This window comes from Tigriopus californicus, chromosome 6 (assembly GCF_007210705.1).
Source record: "Tigriopus californicus strain San Diego chromosome 6, Tcal_SD_v2.1, whole genome shotgun sequence".
Classification (NCBI taxonomy): Eukaryota; Metazoa; Arthropoda; class Copepoda; order Harpacticoida; family Harpacticidae; genus Tigriopus; species Tigriopus californicus.
Genome location: NC_081445.1, coordinates 14,029,296 through 14,049,831, shown reverse-complemented (window position 1 = coordinate 14,049,831; position 20,536 = coordinate 14,029,296). Strand labels below are relative to the sequence as shown.

At 41.0% G+C, this 20,536-nt stretch overlaps 2 protein-coding genes across 5 annotated transcripts; both read left to right on the top strand.

Annotated features, from left to right (window-relative positions):
• Positions 1-3,344: 3,344 nt before the first annotated feature.
• LOC131881990 (mucin-2-like) lies at positions 3,345-6,747 on the top strand. Of its 4 annotated transcripts, none has more exons than XM_059228998.1 (3): positions 3,430-3,725; positions 5,602-6,142; positions 6,483-6,747. In XM_059228998.1, the coding sequence occupies exons 1-3, from the start codon at positions 3,645-3,647 to the stop codon at positions 6,719-6,721; spliced, it is 861 nt and encodes a 286-aa protein (XP_059084981.1). In that variant the 5' UTR covers positions 3,430-3,644; the 3' UTR covers positions 6,722-6,747. The 4 variants fall into 4 exon arrangements, 1 of the variants encoding a protein (XP_059084981.1); XR_009373434.1 differs by lacking the exons at positions 5,602-6,142; positions 6,483-6,747 and adding exons at positions 3,980-4,169; positions 4,253-5,530 and having other exon boundaries at positions 3,467-3,725; XR_009373433.1 differs by lacking the exons at positions 5,602-6,142; positions 6,483-6,747 and adding an exon at positions 4,000-4,239 and having other exon boundaries at positions 3,345-3,725.
• A 9,845-nt stretch (positions 6,748-16,592) lies between these two features.
• On the top strand, positions 16,593-19,343 carry LOC131881939 (calcineurin B homologous protein 1-like). Its single transcript, XM_059228935.1, has 5 exons — positions 16,593-16,795; positions 17,524-17,723; positions 17,804-17,959; positions 18,912-19,012; positions 19,078-19,343. Exons 1-5 carry the CDS (start codon positions 16,747-16,749, stop codon positions 19,220-19,222), a joined length of 651 nt encoding a protein of 216 aa, XP_059084918.1. The 5' UTR covers positions 16,593-16,746; the 3' UTR covers positions 19,223-19,343.
• The last annotated feature ends 1,193 nt before the right edge of the window (positions 19,344-20,536 follow it).

Sequence of the window (20,536 nt, the reverse complement as noted above, 5' to 3'; positions counted from 1 at the left end):
ACCCTAAATAAAGCATCATCATAGTGCCATTGTGGAACTCCGGATGAGATTTGGCAAGTGCGACTCAAGCACCCTTCAACTCGAACAACTTGTGTACGGTTGGTCAGGAACTCTTTGATTCAAGAATACGTATTTCCATTGATACCTATTCTACTTAAACCAGGGACTTATGTCGAATGGCACAAGTGTTGCCTCTTCTGTCACTCTTGAAGTGTTCAAGACCTGGGTTGGGGCAGATATTGGGGAGACACTTAAGCATGTAAAGAATAAGATATCGCTCATATCTTTGTTGAATGCTTTTTAATTCAAGGGTCTGAAGTCTGTCTCAATAACTAAAGTGGCCTGCACCAGTAATGTTTCTTGTAAAGCTAGCTCCGCTGCACATTTTCTATCTTATTTAGCCCTGTTGCGGTCATCGGGGCCCAGCTGGGAGAAGCATACTCCACGTGCGGCTGAAGTGTTCATTTGTAAAGAGTCTTCATCGTAAACGTATCCCTAGATTTGAAAGTTCTGTATATCCATCCGCATGTTTGAAATCCCTTACACACTTTAGTCTTCCTTAAGGCTACAAATGGGTCGAAAGTGTTGCGTTCCTCAGTGCCATGGAGGATACTTGGACAAGAAAAGTGAACCGGTGCCGCCCGAGTCTTCACCCGGTGGAACGCGTCTTTCTCTCCACACCTTTCACCAAAATTCATTCATGAAGGACAAGTGGATCAGAGTCATTCCTCGCAAACATTAGACACCTTCAGAGAATTCATTTGTATGTAGCCAGCACTTCATCGAAGAGGACTTCAGAACCGAGACAGTATTTCAAAAACGATTCGAAAACGCCGTGTCCCGTCACAACGAAAAGACACAGACGTTCTTCAAAACTCAAAATATCGAATGCTTTGAAGAGATCCAAGACAATTTGGCGGGGGAAATGGCCACCCTCGTTAAACTTATGCTGGGGAAGGTCGTCAGGGTCCATGAGGGTACACCCGAAATATAGTTCTCCATTGTGATTCAACGAGATCTGTCTTTCCAATTGTTTAACGAAAGATCCTCTCTCTCGCTTAGCACCGTCAAACACATTCAAGTAGGAATCTTGTGATCAGAAATGTTAATGTCTTGGTTAATATCCTTGCGTTCATGAAGAGTGTGTCGGAAATGGACAATTACGATCATGACCAAATCCATGTTTTATTGAACCAATTGAAGAACGAAATCAACAAAAATATTGAAAATTAATGTCTTCAAAAACTATTGTTCGCTCTAGAACAATTGCAACTTACACCCAAATCTACCACTCAGAAAAGGTGAGTTTGTTCATCTTACCACGATAGCCTGGTATAGTATCTGGGCAAGAATTATTGGTCTAGGCATTGAGCTTTGAAAGTTTGGTCAGAGATCAACGTTTTACGGCATAACACTCATCCAAGTTGACAATTGCTTTATCAAGGAATATTACAACCTTAAATCACATTTCAGGTATTCTCCGGGTCTTGTTGCTTTGTTTCAACACAAGTCCTTGCTTGTACAAGCAATTTAGAAACGAAGGCAGCCTCTCGCCTCCGAGTGTAAAACATATTCAAAGATTGTCTCGTGCCCTTCGAGTGGAGTCCGGAGTGTCTGACGCAACTGTAAAATGTCTTGAACAAAGAGGAATCAGTCTCAGTTCCAAAGAGAAATGCGTCATCTTGATCATGGACGAAATGTATGCGGCTCAAAAGCTGGAATATTTCAATAGAAGATTTTATGGGCAACAAGAAGGCGAATACACAAAAACCTCTTCTAGGTTTGATGATCAAATCTCTTGGAGGCAAATATTCGGACATGGTCGCTCTTACAGAGATATCGAAGTTGAATCCATTCAAGACATCTATCTGTGTACCGTGAATAAATTATTATTATCATTATTATTATCAAAAATGCTGCAAAACTCACTTTCGAGTTCGTGCGAGTTCTGCAAGCCGTCAGTAATTGCGGATTTGATGTACTAGCCACTAGTGCGGATGGTCACATCATCAACGTCAAGCTCCACAAGGACATTTGCAAGGGCGACTTGAAATTGTCTATAGCGCACCTAGTCTCCAAACAAGTAAACGCGAAGTCATTTCTCCTCTTTGACAGCGTGTATATTTTCAAAAATGTACTGAACAATTTCATCAACTCTCGAGAGTTTCATCTTCCTCCATTTGATGGCAGGGAAATTGGGGTAGCCAAATTTAGTCAACTAGAAGAGTTGTACCATGTCAAATGTGGAAAGCCTCTAAAAATGGCCTACAAATGGTCGGAAACCTGCTTACATCCTAGTTCCATGGAAAGAACTAACGTGTAATTCGCTGATGCCATTTTCCATGAAACAACGGTGGGCGCCCTCAAATTTACACTGTCGACCTAAACTTTCCCTTCACTAGCCTTCCTTGCCTTTAACGCAATGTTCTTAATCGGTTTATGAGTTTTATTTGTGGTAGAAAGCAAATAGTTCAGGTAGAAGGCCCGCTTAGTGAGACCCATGATGTCAAGTGTACCTTGTAGAATAATGGGAGACAATGCCTCAATTTTGCAAGGATCAATAAATCAATGGCAGGTTTCATTGACTGTTTTGGGAGCCGAGAGACGAGTAATCGAAGATTTCCGACCCCTTTTCTAGTTAGGATCTTATATATCGAAGTTGGCAATGCCACTTGAGTCGGACTGAAGATGCGCTCCCAAGATCTTGGACGATTAGACCCCTTAATTGTGGTGTTTCCCACTTTGATAGCTATTCGGTCCTAGACCATGCTTTCCCTTTATAAATAAGCTGATTTTGAGTTGGTTGCCTTGGATTTGGTTATGGCCATGTACTCCAACGTTATGGCAGCCACTGATTCTAATTTTATATTGATGCTTTCACGGTTGTTTGCTCTCACGACCACCGCTGTTTCGTCAGCAAAGACCCTGCATCCCTTTCTTATCTCAGTGAGAAATCCAAGCTCGAAGCCCAATGTGTTAAGTAAATTTTCCATGGGGAGAGCACTGAGCCTTGCGGGGATCCCACATCCATGTATGATGGATCCGACAACTCTTTGTGACACTTCAATTGCTGCATTCTGTCTTTAAGATATGAACCCACACATCTTCGTGAAATGGTTCTTTATCTCACGCTCTTCAGTCTTCCGGACAATTTTTCGCGATAATGCAAGCAAAAGCAGCTTTACGATCGAACTGAATGTGGCCAGCGCATCTTCTGTCCTTGAGCCTGACCTAGTTCATGTAAATACAAGTCAAACACGGCAAGGTGGAGTGATCCTTTTTGATAAGATGTGGTTGAAACTATCAGAGTCTATGAATGGTACTATTCAAGTCAACTGTTGTCAAAGTGAAAGCTGTTGCTAATGTTTGATACATATTTCGGAAAGAAAATTGTGGTGCACCCTGTACAATGCTTCGTCACAAACTTTTGCGAGATTGTATTGTAACGTTTGAGCTTGTCTGTCTCTCTTTCAACCTAGACGTCAGTTACTGGGGCCCTACCGACAGATAGGCGGAGAGAAGGTGCAAAACTGGACTTGAAGTAGGGAGAGGCACGAACAATCGGGATATGTCGCACAAGCTTTGTCATTCTTAGTTTACATCTACACTACAACCAGACATATTCTCCGGGTTCTCGTTCCATTATGAAGCCATTGGCGGAATACGAACACTTCCATCTGCAAAAAAGGCAACTTTTTCCAGAAAATACTACTTCACCACTACAGGTAAACTTGAGCCTCATTGAAATCATTTTTGGCTCGGGGATTAACTATTAAAGCATGATGAAGTAGCTTTGAGTGGAGGGCTTCATGCCCATAAGTTATGCGGGTTATCATTAACAAACTTCTGATTGAACCAATGAGAAAGTGTAAACCTTCAGGTTAATCTCAACACTACTGACTAGGAAAATTATCTCTTGAAGAGAAGGAAGGGGCATATTGTCGAGCTATTTTCATCATTATTATGATTCTTTATTCAGCCATGAATCACAACGTTTAGGTACTGAGTTTGTATCATGCATGTCCGGGGTGGCCATTGCCTTCCCACAAACGTGATATCTGTCAGTAGTTTCCGCACGTGCATCTCAGACATTGTGAACTCCCTTAATGGCGAACTCCTCCATGTGAAATTCTGCCACGATGAATTCCGGTATACGGAACTCTGCCACGGTGAGATCCACCTATAATGAATTCCATCTGCCTTGTGATACCTAACCAATGGGTAACTCCCCTATCTACAAAATCCATTACAGTTAAAGCGCGTTATCATTAGAGATGGTTCACTTTGTGGAGTTCGTTCGCCATGGTGAAGTTTACAGTGGCGGAATTTATCACTGGCTTGCTACGACTGACATTCACTGGCGAAAAAACTTTGTTGGTGATCGCTGTGGAGGAAAACAAATGAAACCAGGAATAACAATTACACAACGGTCATACTTGCGCGAGCACCTTGTACTTATAAATGATCAAATATGCCCCTTATGATGATTCAGATTTGCATTCTCTATAACTTGAAAATAAGTATCAAGACAATACTACATTATTGTCATTCGAATTTTGTTTGGTCTTTCAAGGGTTTTTCTAACCGCTACAGGGAATGTTATCCCCAGTACTATTATTATGGTGTTCGTAGTGGTTTTGCGAGGGAAGAAGTTGCCAAGATGTATTTGAGCAGTTCCCTCAAAACCTGGGAAATTTTTACCTAACCGGAAAAGAAAAAGATACTAAAGGAAAGACTTCTCCAATTTTAAAAAAGGCACCAACTTCTGGAATAGAGTGAAAGCCGACGGCTAAGACAGCATGGACAGGTGACTCACATCTGCAAATGCTAAAGTACGAAGCTAACCAAGACATCCAATAACCAATGATACTGGCAATGAAGAAGCAACACACATCTAGCATGTTTTCATATCCACTTACGTAAATAACCTTCATGATTTTCTGCTGTGTAATCCCTCGAATTGTACGTTTAACATAATTCATTTTTTGATCTCGTCTGATGAGAGGCTAAGAATTAACTGATGTATGTGGAAACTTAAAGTGAACAGGATCTGAGAATGAGCGAGAAACTAGGCATTTTCAATTGAAGTCGGGTGACGTGAATCAGTGCCTTAGGCACATGGAACAATAAGGGATCAGTTTTCCCCAACTTGACTTTGGTCACTTGATCATTAAAGGAAGTTAGTGGAGTTTCAGCCTAACTCACCTCTTGCAACCACCCTGGATTTGAAGTAGCCAGCTTCTAAGGACTCGGGTAAGCCCTTCTCCTCCTCAACTGTCTTCTTCAAAACCATAGATGGCAGGCAAGGTAGGAGTCTTAGACATCACCAACACTTTTCAACGATCTCCCAAACAAAGTCTCATTGCGGACCACCGTGACGAGAAATGCATTCAGTTCTTCTGATTAAAAGTAATTTTCCTTCCTCCTTGTCTCTGTTTAGCAATGACGTAGTCCTCGCCTGTGAAATATTGGTAATTTTCATTTTTCAAGCGCTAGTTAGTAAGTAGTTATGTAAAACAGAAAAGAGATGCTGTACTGTCAAATCTTTAAAATGTTCGGATGTGCTATCAAAAAAAATTAAGCCTGTTCATTATGTTGCAGGTGTACCTACTGCTTATCTTGTTGGTGGCGTTGGGGAATCTTTTGGTTCTGCCCGTTTTAAACACCTTCAATTCATCTTTATTGGAGAATAAGGCGCAACCTCAACTGACCACCACCACCATTACAACTGCCACTACTCCGACTTTTAATACTCCTAGTGCCACCACTACCACTAGTCCTACCACTAGTCCTACCACTAGCCCTACCACTAGTCCTACCACTAGTCCTACCACTAGTCCTACCACTAGTCCTACCACTAGTCCTACCACTAGTCCTACCACTAGCCCTACCACTAGTCCTATCACTAGCCCTACCGCTAGTCCTACCACTAGTCCTACCACTAGTACTACCACTAGTACTACCACTAGTACTACCACTAGTACTACCACTAGTACTACCACTAGTACTACCACTAGTACTACCACTAGTCCTACCACTAGTCCTAGCACTAGTCCTACCACCACCAGTACTATGACTACCACTACCGCTACTACTACTACGACTAGTACTACTACAACTCCGGTTGTGCTACAAGGATTCGGTAATCCAAATTTAAGATAAAACTGTCTTTCTTCAGCAAACAACCGTGACTAAATTTTGGAATTAAGCATAGGCAAATTCATTTTTTGCTTTTCTTGACCATCAAAGAATGGCCATTTTCTGAACCGCACGCCAACTCAAAAATTAACAGAACTTGTTGAAAAAAAAATGCAAAAAGATTCAGTTATGCTCAAATCTGTTGCAGAGAGCATACCAAAATGGGTAACCAATACTGTTGCTATTGCATGTACTCACATCTTTTAATTTGAACTCTCGACAGTCTGAAGTGCTGATGAAAACATGCAAAAGGTCCAACAAATGCTTTATCCTTTTCGTTGCAGTTCCATGTGGACTACCAACAGAGTGCGCTGGAAGAGGAGTGCTGGGTACTCTGCCAACCCAAGTTCCTGTCATATGTGGAAGCTTCTGCTCCAATATTTGGGGAGACAGATTGGGCCATTTCCACGTGGAAAGTGGAGTTGAGTGCAAGTGTTTTCAGGAAGGACAATGCACCATTGAAGAATCAGACAACACTGGAATTGAAGTGTATACCAGAGAAGGCACTCTTCCTTGTTTGTAATAAATTTGTTTAATTTCTGCACTGGACTTGAACTAATACTATGATAGTATTGATGATGAAGACGTTGAATCATGAATCGGAAATTTACATGAGCCCCACATGGAAAGATTGGTTCAAAGGAGAAGAAACAGAGGTTCTGATTTACCAACTCAACTTGTTGCCATTTTTGTTGAGGGGTAGGGAATTCTATGTGGTAGTTTACTGTTAATAAATAGTCTGTGATTTGATGCGATGTTAAGAAAGAATAGCATCACTTCAAACGCTTTTTTAAGACTGAAATACTTTAAAGGCAACGTCTTACCTGTTGCAAATTTTTCCTCCGCCTGTTGAAGACCTGTATACGAATCAAAGCATCGCGATGAGAAAGCCAAGCTAAAATCATGATGCTACAAAAGGGACTCTGAAAGTCACGACAAGTTGCGACAGACATGGGATGGACGCACTAAGCGCAACTACCCTCTTCTCTGTGCATAATACTATGATCCAGAATCTGAATACAAGGCAGTCTACGACTTACTCTCTCCATGTCAACACCATTCTTTTTTTAGCTAGTCTTAAGTTTCACTAAGTCTCGTGTTTTGTTCTCGTTAAACCTGATTCGAGCAATACATGGTTACCGTGATCTAGGTTGACCAATACAGACCAGCCTTTGGTTTGATAAAAGATGTAGGGAGCGTGAGCAAAATGTGAACACTCAGTAGAATGTTAATTTCCCTCTTTTAAGAATAGCTAGAGACCTACGGTTTCCTTTCCTTTTTCCTCGCTCTATGACAACATTCGGTGATCTGTTTGATAAAATCGAGCATGGAGTCTGAATTGGCAAAGAAGCAACAAATTTCCGATTTGCTTTACACCTGAAGAAAGTTTCTGGCTTTAACTGCCGCGAGCGAAAAATAAACAAACTCGTGCAACTCAGATCGGTTCGATAGTTAGAATTGTATTTTAGCGTTAACACAAAAGTGTAACAAGGTGGACTATATCAAAAACTTTGAACACGTTGGACGGACTAAGAAAAGAGGTCTATTCTCCGTTGGCCGAAAAAGCCAACTCCTCGTTCGTATCTTCTGCCATCCTCCATGTAAACTGTAGATTGAGGCCAAATAAGATCGGACGATGCTAAAGTACAATATCCCCAGAGTAAAGATGAAGGTCCATTAGATGAAATGGATCCTCACCACGGCAAGTAAAGAAGAAACGAAGTAAAGACATGATACAAAAACTGCCTGATATCCAAAATGCAAACTAAACAAAGATTGGAGTATCATAAAACAACAATATACAAACATACAAAACGCATACATAGATAAATAAAAATATAAAAGATTTGTTGGGAATTAACACTCCCCCAAAAAACTGTATTAAAGGTTTCATTCATACTTCCGGTTATGTCCGGGTGAACTGAGCGAGGGTTAGATAAAACGAGTAATACATATTTCTGAAATTAGTATTAGGGGGAATTCCCATTCACTTCAGTCTTACACACAACAATCGACTCCTCCAGGGTGTCTCTCACCTCCTCCATTGAGCCGGGTTCTTCGTATCATAGCAATTTCCAGTATCAATGCTTAGAGAAGACTCCTCTCCTCGTCTTCCCGGGGTTGAAGGCGGACGCGAGCCAATCGGGGTCTTTGCATCATTGATTGTCCACGAGACAACCTAATTGACGAGTTCGGGTCATGTGAAACACTTCAATTTCCACCACCAGAAGATGTATTGATAATAAGCTTTGAAGAATAAGAACCAACGGGAACCTTTTTGCGTTTGTGTCTTAAAGAAAGACCTACAAAAGCAATACACCAATAATCAAAAAGATGATAACTGAATGTCCAAAAGTCAGCCAAAAGTGAGGACTTGAGACGGAAGGCCGGGCATCTCCTTCCTAATATTCCTTAATGAAAAAGCAGTCGCATTGTCAAAAGTAGACACAATGTCCGAGACATTAACCCCAAAGGAGATTGAAAATTCAATCTCAAAGGATGATAACTGAGATCTAAACGAAAGGTTGAAAGAAAGCTCCTCAGTGAATATATAATGGAGTGAGTATTTGTGACAGTTGGGATCAACGTAGAAAAGTTTTGTTCCTCTGAACTCTTCAATATAAGGAGGCATGTTGGGAGACTCAATACGAAGTTTATTCAACGAGGCATGAAAAACCAAGAACACAATGGTAGAAAGCTGGTCCACCTTATCCACGGCTTGATGACCCCAAAAGTCACAAAAAAGGGATGAGGGTGCTTCAAAAGCACCCTCATCCCTTTTGTTTCCTCTAGCTGAAATTGGACCAGCGTTATCAATACCTACATGTACAAAAGCCAAGTTTGGAATGAACCTTTCTTTTGTTAAAAACCCAATATCTTGTGTAAATGGCACAGTGCGTTGCTATCTGCAGAAGAAACACTGGTGAAAGATCTGACGAATTTCCCTGCGACCTCCAAGAAGCTAATAATTAGCTTTACTATGCGCCAATGTTTGAACTTGCGAAGTGTGGTTGCATGCTACTTACTCTTCGCAAGCAGAATAGGCTGGTGCAATATTTCTTTTGGAATGTCGTCAGCTAAAGCTATTCTACCACCTACTCGTAAGACTTGCGAGTTTTCATCAAAATATGGCTTTGAAGACCTTAAACCTGGTGAAAGGTGTGCCAATACTCCCCCAAAGATGGAAAGGAGCTCTGAGGTAAGACGGTTCTCTTGGGCGACACGTATCCAAAGCAATGTAGCCTCTTGTAGTTCATCTAAAGTTGGAGCGAGCGATTTTGGTTTAACTGAGCTTTAAGACATCGCAAAAAGAAAACTGCAGCCAAAAGCAGTGTTGAAAGCATCTCATGTTTTTCAGAAAAGTTCTGCCAGGTTTGCCAAAGGGACGAAACCGAAGTAGCCACCAAAGAGGTGGAGACTTTTTTTGTATAGATTTGGATCAGGTTGTTCCATTGTTAAAGACACTGTTCCGAGTATCGGAAACGGTTACTTATTGATCATCTATGTTTTGTACAGTTCTTGTGTAGCTAGATTTCTCCCAGTGTTGTAGATAGTTTTTCAGCTAATAAAGCAGTTGTTTCAACCCGATACAGGCGTTCAGACGTGTTCTCTTGGGCTCGTCGACTGACGCTCTGTACAGACACGGGAAAAGAATCGTGTGAGCCGTAAAGGAAGTGTGGGCCCATAAAACAGTCTGGAAATTGTATGTAGAAGTTCCGAAGGTGTCAAACCCTTGGATACCGCATCTGCAGAAGTATTGTAGTTACCTGCAAGATGTCTCCATTGGGAAGGATCTGTGTGACTTTGAATTTCAGACACGCATTTCCCAACAGTGGAGACAAGTGTTCCCCGTGGTGTTTGCCCATTGTCAGGGTGCGAGAGGCATCATCACCCTCTTCTACACAGTTCAAGTAAACCATCCAATTGATTGAGCCTAGTTGTCTCAGGGTCTTCGGCAGCATGTATCGTGCCTTCTTTGCTCGCAGAAGCCACGCATCCATCGGATAGTGAGCTGAGTTACCCATTTCTGTGTGTTTTATCGGATAATGACATCACCAAGAGGTTGGCCAGTCGTCTTCATCTCGACGATCGGGATTCACAGATAAGTATAATGGGTATCAGTTGAAAATCGACCGATGTCAGCGGACAATTTGTCTTTTTTATTCTGAACTCTGTGGTCTCTTCTTATTCTGTTGATATTCAAGCCTTTACTCTGGATTACATCTGTGTACTCCTTGAGGGAGTTGCTTTTAATTCCAATTCTCTTCCAGGTTTTGAGAATTTGCACTTTGCTGACAAATTTCCTCGCAAAGAAATAAATGTAGATGTATTGATCGAAGCAGATTTTGTTTTGTCCATTCTTGAAAATGAAACAGGGCTTTTTGCCCAATCCACCTTCTTAGGGGGATTTTGACGGGTGCTCAACGAAACAACGAAACACATCTCGTTGTTGTGTGGGAGGTGCTGAAAATACTATGGGGACGTTTAGGCAAGCTTTGACAGGTTCGTTTTTTTGCTGGTACAAGTGTCAGTGATGCAAGTTTGGGGTTTCAAACACTTTTTTGAGAAGCTGACCGTTCTTTCACATTGCTATATGAGGAAAGGTCAGATTCGTTAAAATCAGTTTGAAACACCAATTTTGCATCACTGGCTTTGGCAGACAAGTTTGTTTGTTGGTACCAGAACTTGCCGAAATGTCCGAATGCCTATTAAAAACAAAATCTTGGTGACTTTTCAACTTCAGCAGTTTTTGCACAGAAAATATAACGAGCACACCAAAAGTGAAATCTACCCCACCCAACAGTAGTATGGCACACCAAACAATTAACCGGCACACTGAAGAATCAAGAAAAAAATGAATACATTTGAAGTAATAGGGCCTCCTCTAAGTGCCAAAGCCCGGTTCAAGTTCATAAGGTCAGTGCCATTGTCCGCATCAGATGAATCATTTGTCTGTTTTATGGATGCAGTGTGCGTGTAAGAGCTTTCTTGTGGGAGAGAGAGAAAAAGCCAAACGTCTTAATTGGCTTGTTTTACAGCGAATTTAGAAGGCTCAATGGAAACTTGCATTGCTTTGTGTTGATTGCTTGAAAAGATCGCCTCCATTATTCTTCCATTTTCAACAAAAAACGACAGAACAGGAGTTTATATCACCATGGCTCGATAAAGAGAGGTACGCAATCTATAATAGTGATAATTTACCCTGGGTATTTCTGGGCCAATAGAAGCATGTTTAATTTGCTTCTGAATTGCAGAACTATTATAAGGACGACATACCCCAAAAAATCAGGAGTCCCCCCCCTGAAGAACCTAATGAAAATGCCCTTCAAAACTCTACAAAAGTGGCCACACCTTCAAATTGGCTGGAATAATCCAGTATAAATTAGTTCACTCTTTAGTCTCGCTTTTAGCCGTTATATTAAGCTGAATGTTCGTGATCGTGCTTGGATTACCATAACTCCATTATACAGAACTGCTGAAATATTGACATCCTTAGCAAGTTCTCTGACTTTGTTTGTTGGTGGTAGTGTCATAATCTCTGCCTCAAATCATAGCATTGCTTATTGATAGAGTAAAAGACAAACAACTTTTCATTGGCATCCAATGGATTCACTCGTTGATTCAATGTTTGTTTGACTCTTTCGCCAATTGCACGACATTGAATTCCTCGAAACTCAATAGGAAAAGCCGCTCATTGTCAAATTACTTGGAGAACCCAAGGTGAACGTCACGTGAGTACAAATTCACTCAACCAAGGGTCTTTAGTAGGCCCGGCCAAGACTTGCAGATAAATAGGGGCTTTATTGACAGCAAATTTGCGTTAAAAATTGCCTGAGTTTGCTCAAAAAATTGCATACAATATTGCCCAAGTATCTCCACTGACTCTTTGTGGAGGTCTGTAAGGGCTATTTGTGCCTTATCATATCAAGCAATGCGAAAATGAAAAGGATGTTCTGTCATAATAAAGTTCTGAACCAGAATTAGAGCCCATTACTTACGTGGGGAGAAGATTCTTGCCTTGTTCTCGCTGCCACTNGGATAGTTCTAGTCCTGTTTCCAGAGCCCGTTTCAGTTGAGATTTCGGCTGTACTTGCTCTCTTCTAGATGGGGGCGCTCTGTCTCGTCTAGAACTTTGTCGGCCATGGTGATCCGGACACATGACTGGGTGATGTCTTCTCTTACAAAAAGGGCATTCCCCCTCGCATTTGTGCCCAGGAGTGAACGGCAGTGCGCACGTAAAACACCGGGATTCCCGTGAACATGCTTGCCTCCACTCCCTGTAGTTCATGGCTAGACCCCTGCGGCATCTGGTTAGCGGGTGAGAGGTGTTGCCTGGACACAGAAAACATGGCGGATTGAATGGGACTTGCTCTTGACTTTGAGATCGATTGTTCGTTTTGCACAGCGTGAAGTTTGCAGCGGTTGACTGGCTTTCATCGGCAGCTCCGGATCCAGAGGATGGCCGTCGGTACTGCACGCTCTGCAGACTAAGCCAGGCTTCGAATTGTTCTCGGCACTCGACCATCCCGGCTCTCCAACAAGGCAGCGGATTGTTGATTTAGCTTCCCGCTAAAAAATATCTGCCTGCTCTTGGTCATAGCAACTTTGAGTCACTTTTCGAATGAAAGTAACAGGATAAGAAATGTTAATCTCTTCAATTGAAAGCAAGTCAATTTTATATTATTTACTTGTTAAGTGATTTGCTTCACTCATATTGTCAATACTTAGGCAGCTGACCAAGAGCAGGCCCAAAATTCGATTTTTTTTAGGTGTTAATTGGCCAAGTTCATCTATTCAACAATATCTTGTAGTCGTATGAAGTGCTTATTTGAATGCAACTATTTTGTCGTTCTAATTGCATAATAAATCGCAGAAAAGTGTCAAACATCGGTGGTAAAATTACAAAGTTTGCAGATGCAAGAAACTTGCAGAAAAATCTGTGATATGCATTTTTTTGCAAAGTTTGAAAGATCAAAGTTTTGGCCGGCCCTCGTCATTCGAGACTATAATCTTTAGCAAGGAGCTCTCCAGATATGGAGATGGATAGTGTCCAGGGGCCAGACAATGAAAGGGCAATGTGTACTAGTTCTTCTGTAGTTTAAAAAGAGTGAGTTTGTAAACCCTTTGTATTCAGATCAACAATATTTGTTTCTAATGTTATTTTCATCACGTTGTCATACGTTATCAAACTGGGTGTATAATGTAGAAAATACCCAGATATGTAAAATGACCATTATACCACACTCTTCTAATGTATAATTCCTCCCTTTTTACCATCAAGCTATTTATGGTGATTAGTTGAACCCATTTGCTTTTGGCAATTCCAAAAGCTTTCAACCATTAAAAATATAATCAAAGAAGTGTCATTATAAATAGTATGAATGGGTTGAACACCTAAGAGTCCTTTTGAACAAAGAGATGAAAGCGTCAGGTGAGAAGGTTTTTGTTGCAAAGCTCTTGCAGCTTCACTTTAGTTAATAGAAAATAGGCGTTTGGGTCCACAGGTTGTGGTTTCAGGGTTGATCACAGTTTGCTGATGTCCGTCAGGGGATAGAGTTGAAAGAGTTGAAATTCCACCTGGCTTTTTTAAACATTTTAAGAAACCTTTAATGAATGCTCTCTCGATGTGTCAGTAATGCCAATGACAAAGTGGGGAGTAATGGCCAATCAAATGATTCATCTTGGTCAGTGATCTGAGAGCCAGCCATCAAAATTGGCTTGTCAGTAATGTCCCTTGCTTTTCTATGTAAGGACACTCTTAAAGGAAAAACATGATTGACATTCTTTAACACAGATTCACAAGCAGACTGAGAGACAATCACTCACAAATACTCGCTGCCTGCTCAATTAGATCTCAATAATCTCAACTTCTTCATGCTGATTAACCTCTTTCTTAAATAGTTTAGATGATATCCATATTAAGGTTCCTAGATTATATGCATTCACATGTTCTGATGACAGGGCTTTGGTCTTTGGATAGCCAAGTCCTGGGAAATCAGGATGGGCGGTCTCTGGGCTGTAAAAAGTAAGTCTGCTTTGACCCCCACTTAGGGACACTTGGTCACCAATAAAGGATCACTCATGCCTTTCTCTTCAGCTTTGAGTCCTATCTGGATCTTGAGATACGAAGTTTTCAAACGTTGAACAGACAATCAGAGAATTTTCGATTTGATTGATATCCTCAATGGCTCTAATCCAGTGTGAGGGGGCGGGTCAAGTTGGGCCTTTTTGAGATTATGGCAATGCAAGTTTTGAGGATACCAGGGATGAGGAGGCTGCGAGGATCTTCTTTAAGGACAAACCCTGCCTACGTAGAGTGCCTTTTCAGCGTATGGTTTGCAATGGTAGCATGACATTGGTGAAATGGGGTGGTTCTGACTAGAAGCGTTGGTGATGTCCAACTCATAAGGTTGTGACTATGTTAGAATGGGAGGGCTACTACTGGACCAATAGCCGTTTGTCCTTGGCTACTCTAGTACGTCTTATTTAGCTGTGGGCCCACAAGACTTCAATTCACTTTACTCTAACCATGTTAAAGGTCAGTGAAGTGTTAGTCTGGGAAACAAGAGTTGCATTGTGAGCTTATATGTCTCCTCTTAAGGTTTCAGAGAGAGTTACCATTCAGTGATTCCAGTACTTTCGTAATGTCTGTACTCACCACTTAAACAACAATCCTTACCAAATTGGAGGACCAGGATTGATTGTGCAAATTGACGAATCCTAGATGGCAAAGCGAAAGAACAATGTTGGCCATGTGGTGGAGCAGAGATAGGTGTTGGGGTGGGGGGTGGGTGGGGGGGGGGTATTCTACTGGGAATGGGATAATGGGATACCACCAATTCAAGAGGAAAAATCATAAATCTTACTCTACTTAGATTTCAATTGATGTGATACCCAATCCACCAACGAATTAAAGCTGGCGGATTTGGCTGGCCCTTGAATGTTGGGTCGATAAGGCATTCTGGTCAAAAATTTGTCAAAATCTGACATCAATCCTGGTGCAGGATCAACACCTACATGTACTTTTTTGTTTCATGCCGATACTCTTTCTTTCACATTGTGTTTTTGATTGATAGTGACAATAAACAGTAAACAGTATCCTCAACGAATGGAATTATTAGTTTTACATAACAAGCCTGGATTCATGACGGCTTCAAGGTGCTCACAAAGCGCATGTTAAGCCTCTACGGTCACCACAATAAACCCTAAAACTTGGGTTGGGACAAAGCTAATGGAGTCTTTTAAAAACGTACAGTATCCTATACCTTCTCTGAATACTGTACAAATGTATAGACGATTCCTCCTCGTGGTTACCTCGCTTGATCTAAAGGCAATAAAGAGAAACGAAGGGCGGGAAAGGTCTAGGGGAGAGGGCCGAGGAAAAAGGAAACCTGAGGGTCCGACGGAGCGAACGAATGAAGATAAATCTGTGAAGTTATTCATGATGCTCATGTTAAACACGGGGAGATAATGGGCTCCGTGAGGGTTTATCTCATGGCTCTCGGAGATCTTGGACAAGAGGAGGTTTAACCATAGAAGAAGAAACATAGAAGAGTAAAAATCGAGTTTCTTGTGCTTTTTTTACTGCAGCTGAATCGGCAACCAGTGGGCAGTGGAACTCCAGCTAGTTGAAAAATCAGATACCATACCTTTACAACTTTCAGCTATCACCCATCAGCTCTGAAAGTGAGTCCGCCTATCGCACTCTCTAGTCCTTGCTTCTTCTATGGTTTGACGACGGAGGAAGCAATACCAAGAGAGATCCCTCCCAGAGAGTCAGTCAAACCAGTTTTTAGAGCGAATGGATGGCAGCTGATCAGTTGCGAGGGTGTGGTTTCTGATTGTAGAGGCGCTGCCTTCAATCGACTGGAGCTGCTCTGTTCCATAGTTACCGATTCAGGTGCAGTGCAACAAACTGATACTAACTCTTCTTTTTCGTTTATCTTCAACGGTTTAACCAGAAATTGTCGCCTGTACGGACTGAATGAGTTGCATGTTAATGGTGTTGCAAAACCACAATTACACCGCAAAAATGATGGTGAGCGTTTGACTGATTATACAAGTAGAATTCTTTCCTTCTGATGTTTGGACTCAATTCATAACACAAGTGTTTGTTACAATAAGCCTCAAGCCATTCTTCTCATCACGGCATTCCCACAGAGAGCATTGACGAGAGCAAAAGTTATCATAATACATTCATAATTAAATCACCAATATTACATATAATGGTAAGAGAAATGACTTTATCATCACTTATGGGAACATTCTTATTTCGAGTAAATGTGGAAAGAAAAGGCAAGAACTACCTTCTTATTTTGTCTCCATTATATGACTATTCATGATGAATGGACAAGAAGAGACATATTCTGAGCGACTCTGGCAGAAGGAAGGACGTGGGAATACAATGATCGAGACAACTTCAAGTAGCTTTCTTTTGCGGTGGAACAGGATTAATCATACCTGAAAACATTGAACTGTCAGCTGACCATTCGGCAAAGGTCTGCTTGAAAGGTTCTGGTAGGTTGGTCGAACAAGCTTTAGTTTTTTATGAGACACAGACTGCAGAAGCATTCTAGAATTCGAATCTTCAGGCCAGGTAGGGTCATTACAACTCTATTTAGATAAATGCAAAGCTAATTCAAGTGAAAGCAAAGTGGGATCAAAGATCTATTATGTTATAAAACAACAACTTAGTTCAATGGAGAAAAGCATAGGACGGCTTCCTCTTGCTCATTTCAATGAATAGGTGAAAAGTTAACTATCTGGGTTGGAGTAATGGCCATTGATGACAATTTTGTGCTTCGGTGTGAATAGCTTATACAGCCTTTTCTTGACATTCAAGTTCAATAATGCAAAAAAAAAAATGAATGGGCATTTTTTTTATTTGTAATTCAGAATCATTGCACGTCATTGATTCAACTCAATGTAACTACATGTTTAACCAATGACATTTCAAACGTGATTGGCATGACGCTACCATTACAAAAAGACATGTGAATGGTGAATATGCCGTCGTTTGTGGTGCTTTTAATTGGCCTTTGAATTTCAAAACACTCGCCCTCTTATGAGAAATATCCTTTCGAGAAGTCGGAGTGGTACAATATGCAACTATTTCTTGTTTCAAATGTCCACGTTAAATCCCTAAGATTACTGTACCAAAGTGAAGTGCCATCCATGATTCAGAATTGTTTCCCCACGTGTCTCCAAGCAATTGAAATGCTCAATAACACAACGTTTCAAAAAAAGGTCAGAGAAGCAGGAAACAATTGCACATTGTTGGGACACATTTCCACAAAAACAAATGATCCAATATTTCTTTTACAGAGTGTTTGAAAGTTTTGTTCAACATGGGCCTCATTTGGAGCAAAAGCGAGTACAAGCTTTCGCCTGAAATGTTGAAGGAAGTCAAAATAGAAACGGGGTTTACCACTCGTCAAGTGAATCGATTGTTTAGCCGATTTCAACAACTCGACCACGACAACACTCAATATCTGACCAAAGAAGACCTCGGCCACATCAAAGAGGTCCGAATTAGCCTAACCAACATGGGAGGAAATAAGAGTCAAACGGAATTTGCATTGATTTTTATTCCGATTCCTTTTAGATCATTTTGAATCCGTTGGGCGATCGTATTGTGGACTTTTTTTTCGTCGGAAACAGCGAGTACTTAACGTTTCCCATGTTTGCTCGTATATTCGCCATCTTTAGACCTCTCGAGAAGCACACACCTGACTCTGAAATTAATTCCAGAGAGTCAAAGGTACTTCCAGTGGTATCAATGTTAGACCTTGTACCACATCGACACATTAATAACTTGAGAGATTATATTATTATGTAAGGTGCTCCGGAAGCCTAAATCTCAAATTTAATGTGCTGCACTTTTCTGAAGTAAGAAAACGCTTGCTCTTGTCTTTATAAGAGAGGGAATGGTTATGTGCTTAATAGGCCTTGGAAAAAGGTGCCTTTTTGGCCGAAATAATTATTTCAAAGTTGAAAAAAGTGCAAAATAGTTAAGAAAATGCAAATAAAGGTGTAAAAATACGAGAAAATTTGGAAAAATGCAAATAAAAAATGCAATTCCAAGAAGGTCGTTTTTAGATCTCTTTACTGCGTTTGTTTTTCTTGCATTAGAATGCTAGGCACACAACTACTTTTACTGGGTTATTCATTGATTTTCTTCATCTTATTCACAAACAATTAAACTTTATTCTTGTCTTCCTTGACATTAGGACACTTTTTAACTGAAACAGATGCAATAGAAAACAACTGATTTTCTGCTTGAGCAAAGTGGTGTTGCTCAGGGCGCTTTTGTTTACTTAATGATGTATGGGTTATTGGTTCAAGATGGCAGTTATGATTAGCTCCAATACAGCTCCTTTTTCTGCTGATTTTCCCAATCAGACAGAGGAAGATGAATTTGATATAATTGGTAAAAGTATCTGTCTGGGGGTTTGATTCTTTCTTCTGATCGTGCGCCTCAGAAGCAAATGAAAAGCCCTCCAAAAGGAAAGACAAGTTAAGAAGAAATTTTATAAAGACCCAAATGACTAAACGATGAAATATATTGTAATGCGGGAAAAAGATAATAAACAGGTGATGAACAATCGAAAAAGTGTCAAAAAATGAAAACAAAGCAAGCAATTTATATAACTCTGCACCTTTGAAATAACTTGATACGCGATGGTGCTTAACTTAAAACCTCATCTTTCCAGTTGAAATTGTTATTTAGATTGGCTGATTCCAACGAAGATGGGAGCATTTGTAAAGAGGACCTCTTTGAGCTCCTGGAAATGATGATGGGAGCCAAAGTCGGGTGAGATGAATCCTAGGATTTCAACACAGTTTGTAAATAATAATCTCTTTGAATCTTTGCTTTAGGGAAGAACAACTGCATTTGATCGTGGATAGAGTTTTGAGTGAGGCGGACGAGGACCAAGATGGGCTCATAAATCTAAACGAATTTAGGAAAGTCACCAAAGATTTGGACGTTGAAACTAAACTCTCGTTCATTTCATTCTCATGATCACTTTGTACATTATCTAATCAAGTAAAGGCCACGAGGAAAACCAAACCCAATGCAAAAAGTACATGAAGCTTACAAACTTCGGGCGATGCAACTGAAATACACTCCCTTTCGCATAAAAATCAAAATGGTATTTTTAATTGCCGATTTTCCTCCAAAATCTAATCCCCCAATTACAATTACAAAACAATAAACTTGAATCAAAACGCCAGCATCTAATTAAGTGGGTATAAGTTTCGAATTATTAATAACAACCTAATGGAGACTTCCTGGCTTTGACAAACCTGGTCTTGAAAGTGATGTCAAGACTCACATTAAGCCTCAGCGGCTCCTATGGTTGACCCTAAGACCTGGATTGGGACAAACCTCATGGAGGCTTTTCAAAATGTACAGTATCATATACCTTCCGTAACTTCTCTGAATACTGTACAGTCCAAACTTTCAAGCCTCTCCCAATACGAAAGCTCTCTCATATCCTCAATGTTCCACTTAAAACATATTTGGACGTGCTTGAGCTTTTCAAACGGGAAATCAGGGGTCATGCCCGACAACATCGGTTCTTGTTGTCGAACATTTCGCCACCGTCTTGAGAAGCCTTGTAGAATTCAATTTTGTCGAGTAATGGGTTCCCCTGAGATCAAATGTATTTGGAGAGAACCTTGATTATGTCTGCTACATCTGCAGATGGATCCACATCAATGGTTTTCTGAATCAAAAACCTTCTCAGTTCCGCATCCAGGCATGTCTTTAATGCTGCCACCTGATCAGCCCGTGATTACCTTGCCAAATGTTGGCAAAGAGCGAAGTTGTCCTATCCTTTGTTCCATGTGGCAAAATCCGAAGTTGTTGACGTAGACATGCGGACAGGCCGATCCACGGAAATCGGACGAAAACTCGGTTCGTTGGAGCGCAATCTTACTGTTTCTTCTGTTACTCGAGTCTCAATCATTTCCAGGAGTCTATCCTCCCGAATCTTGGCATCTTGAACGAGGCGGTCTTCTCGTCGACGGGAATCTTCGATTAGTCAGTCCAACTGGGCTTGGAATGCCTTGATCATTTCCTCCATTTTGAATGTGGGGCCTTCTTGTGATAACCGAGCTAACGGCCCTATGGGAGCTCACATTAGAAGAAAGTGGCGTGGAATTATAATCCGATGCGGACCCTGAGTAGCGATCCAGTGATAGAACGAGGGCCCTTACGGAGCTCGCGTCGTTTTGGGACAAGTATAGTTCCGAACCTTTTAAAGGTTGTATTCGGTACTTGCTCACCAGTCCCGGAATCACTTGGCACTCTCACTTCTCAAATCTTGTGGGC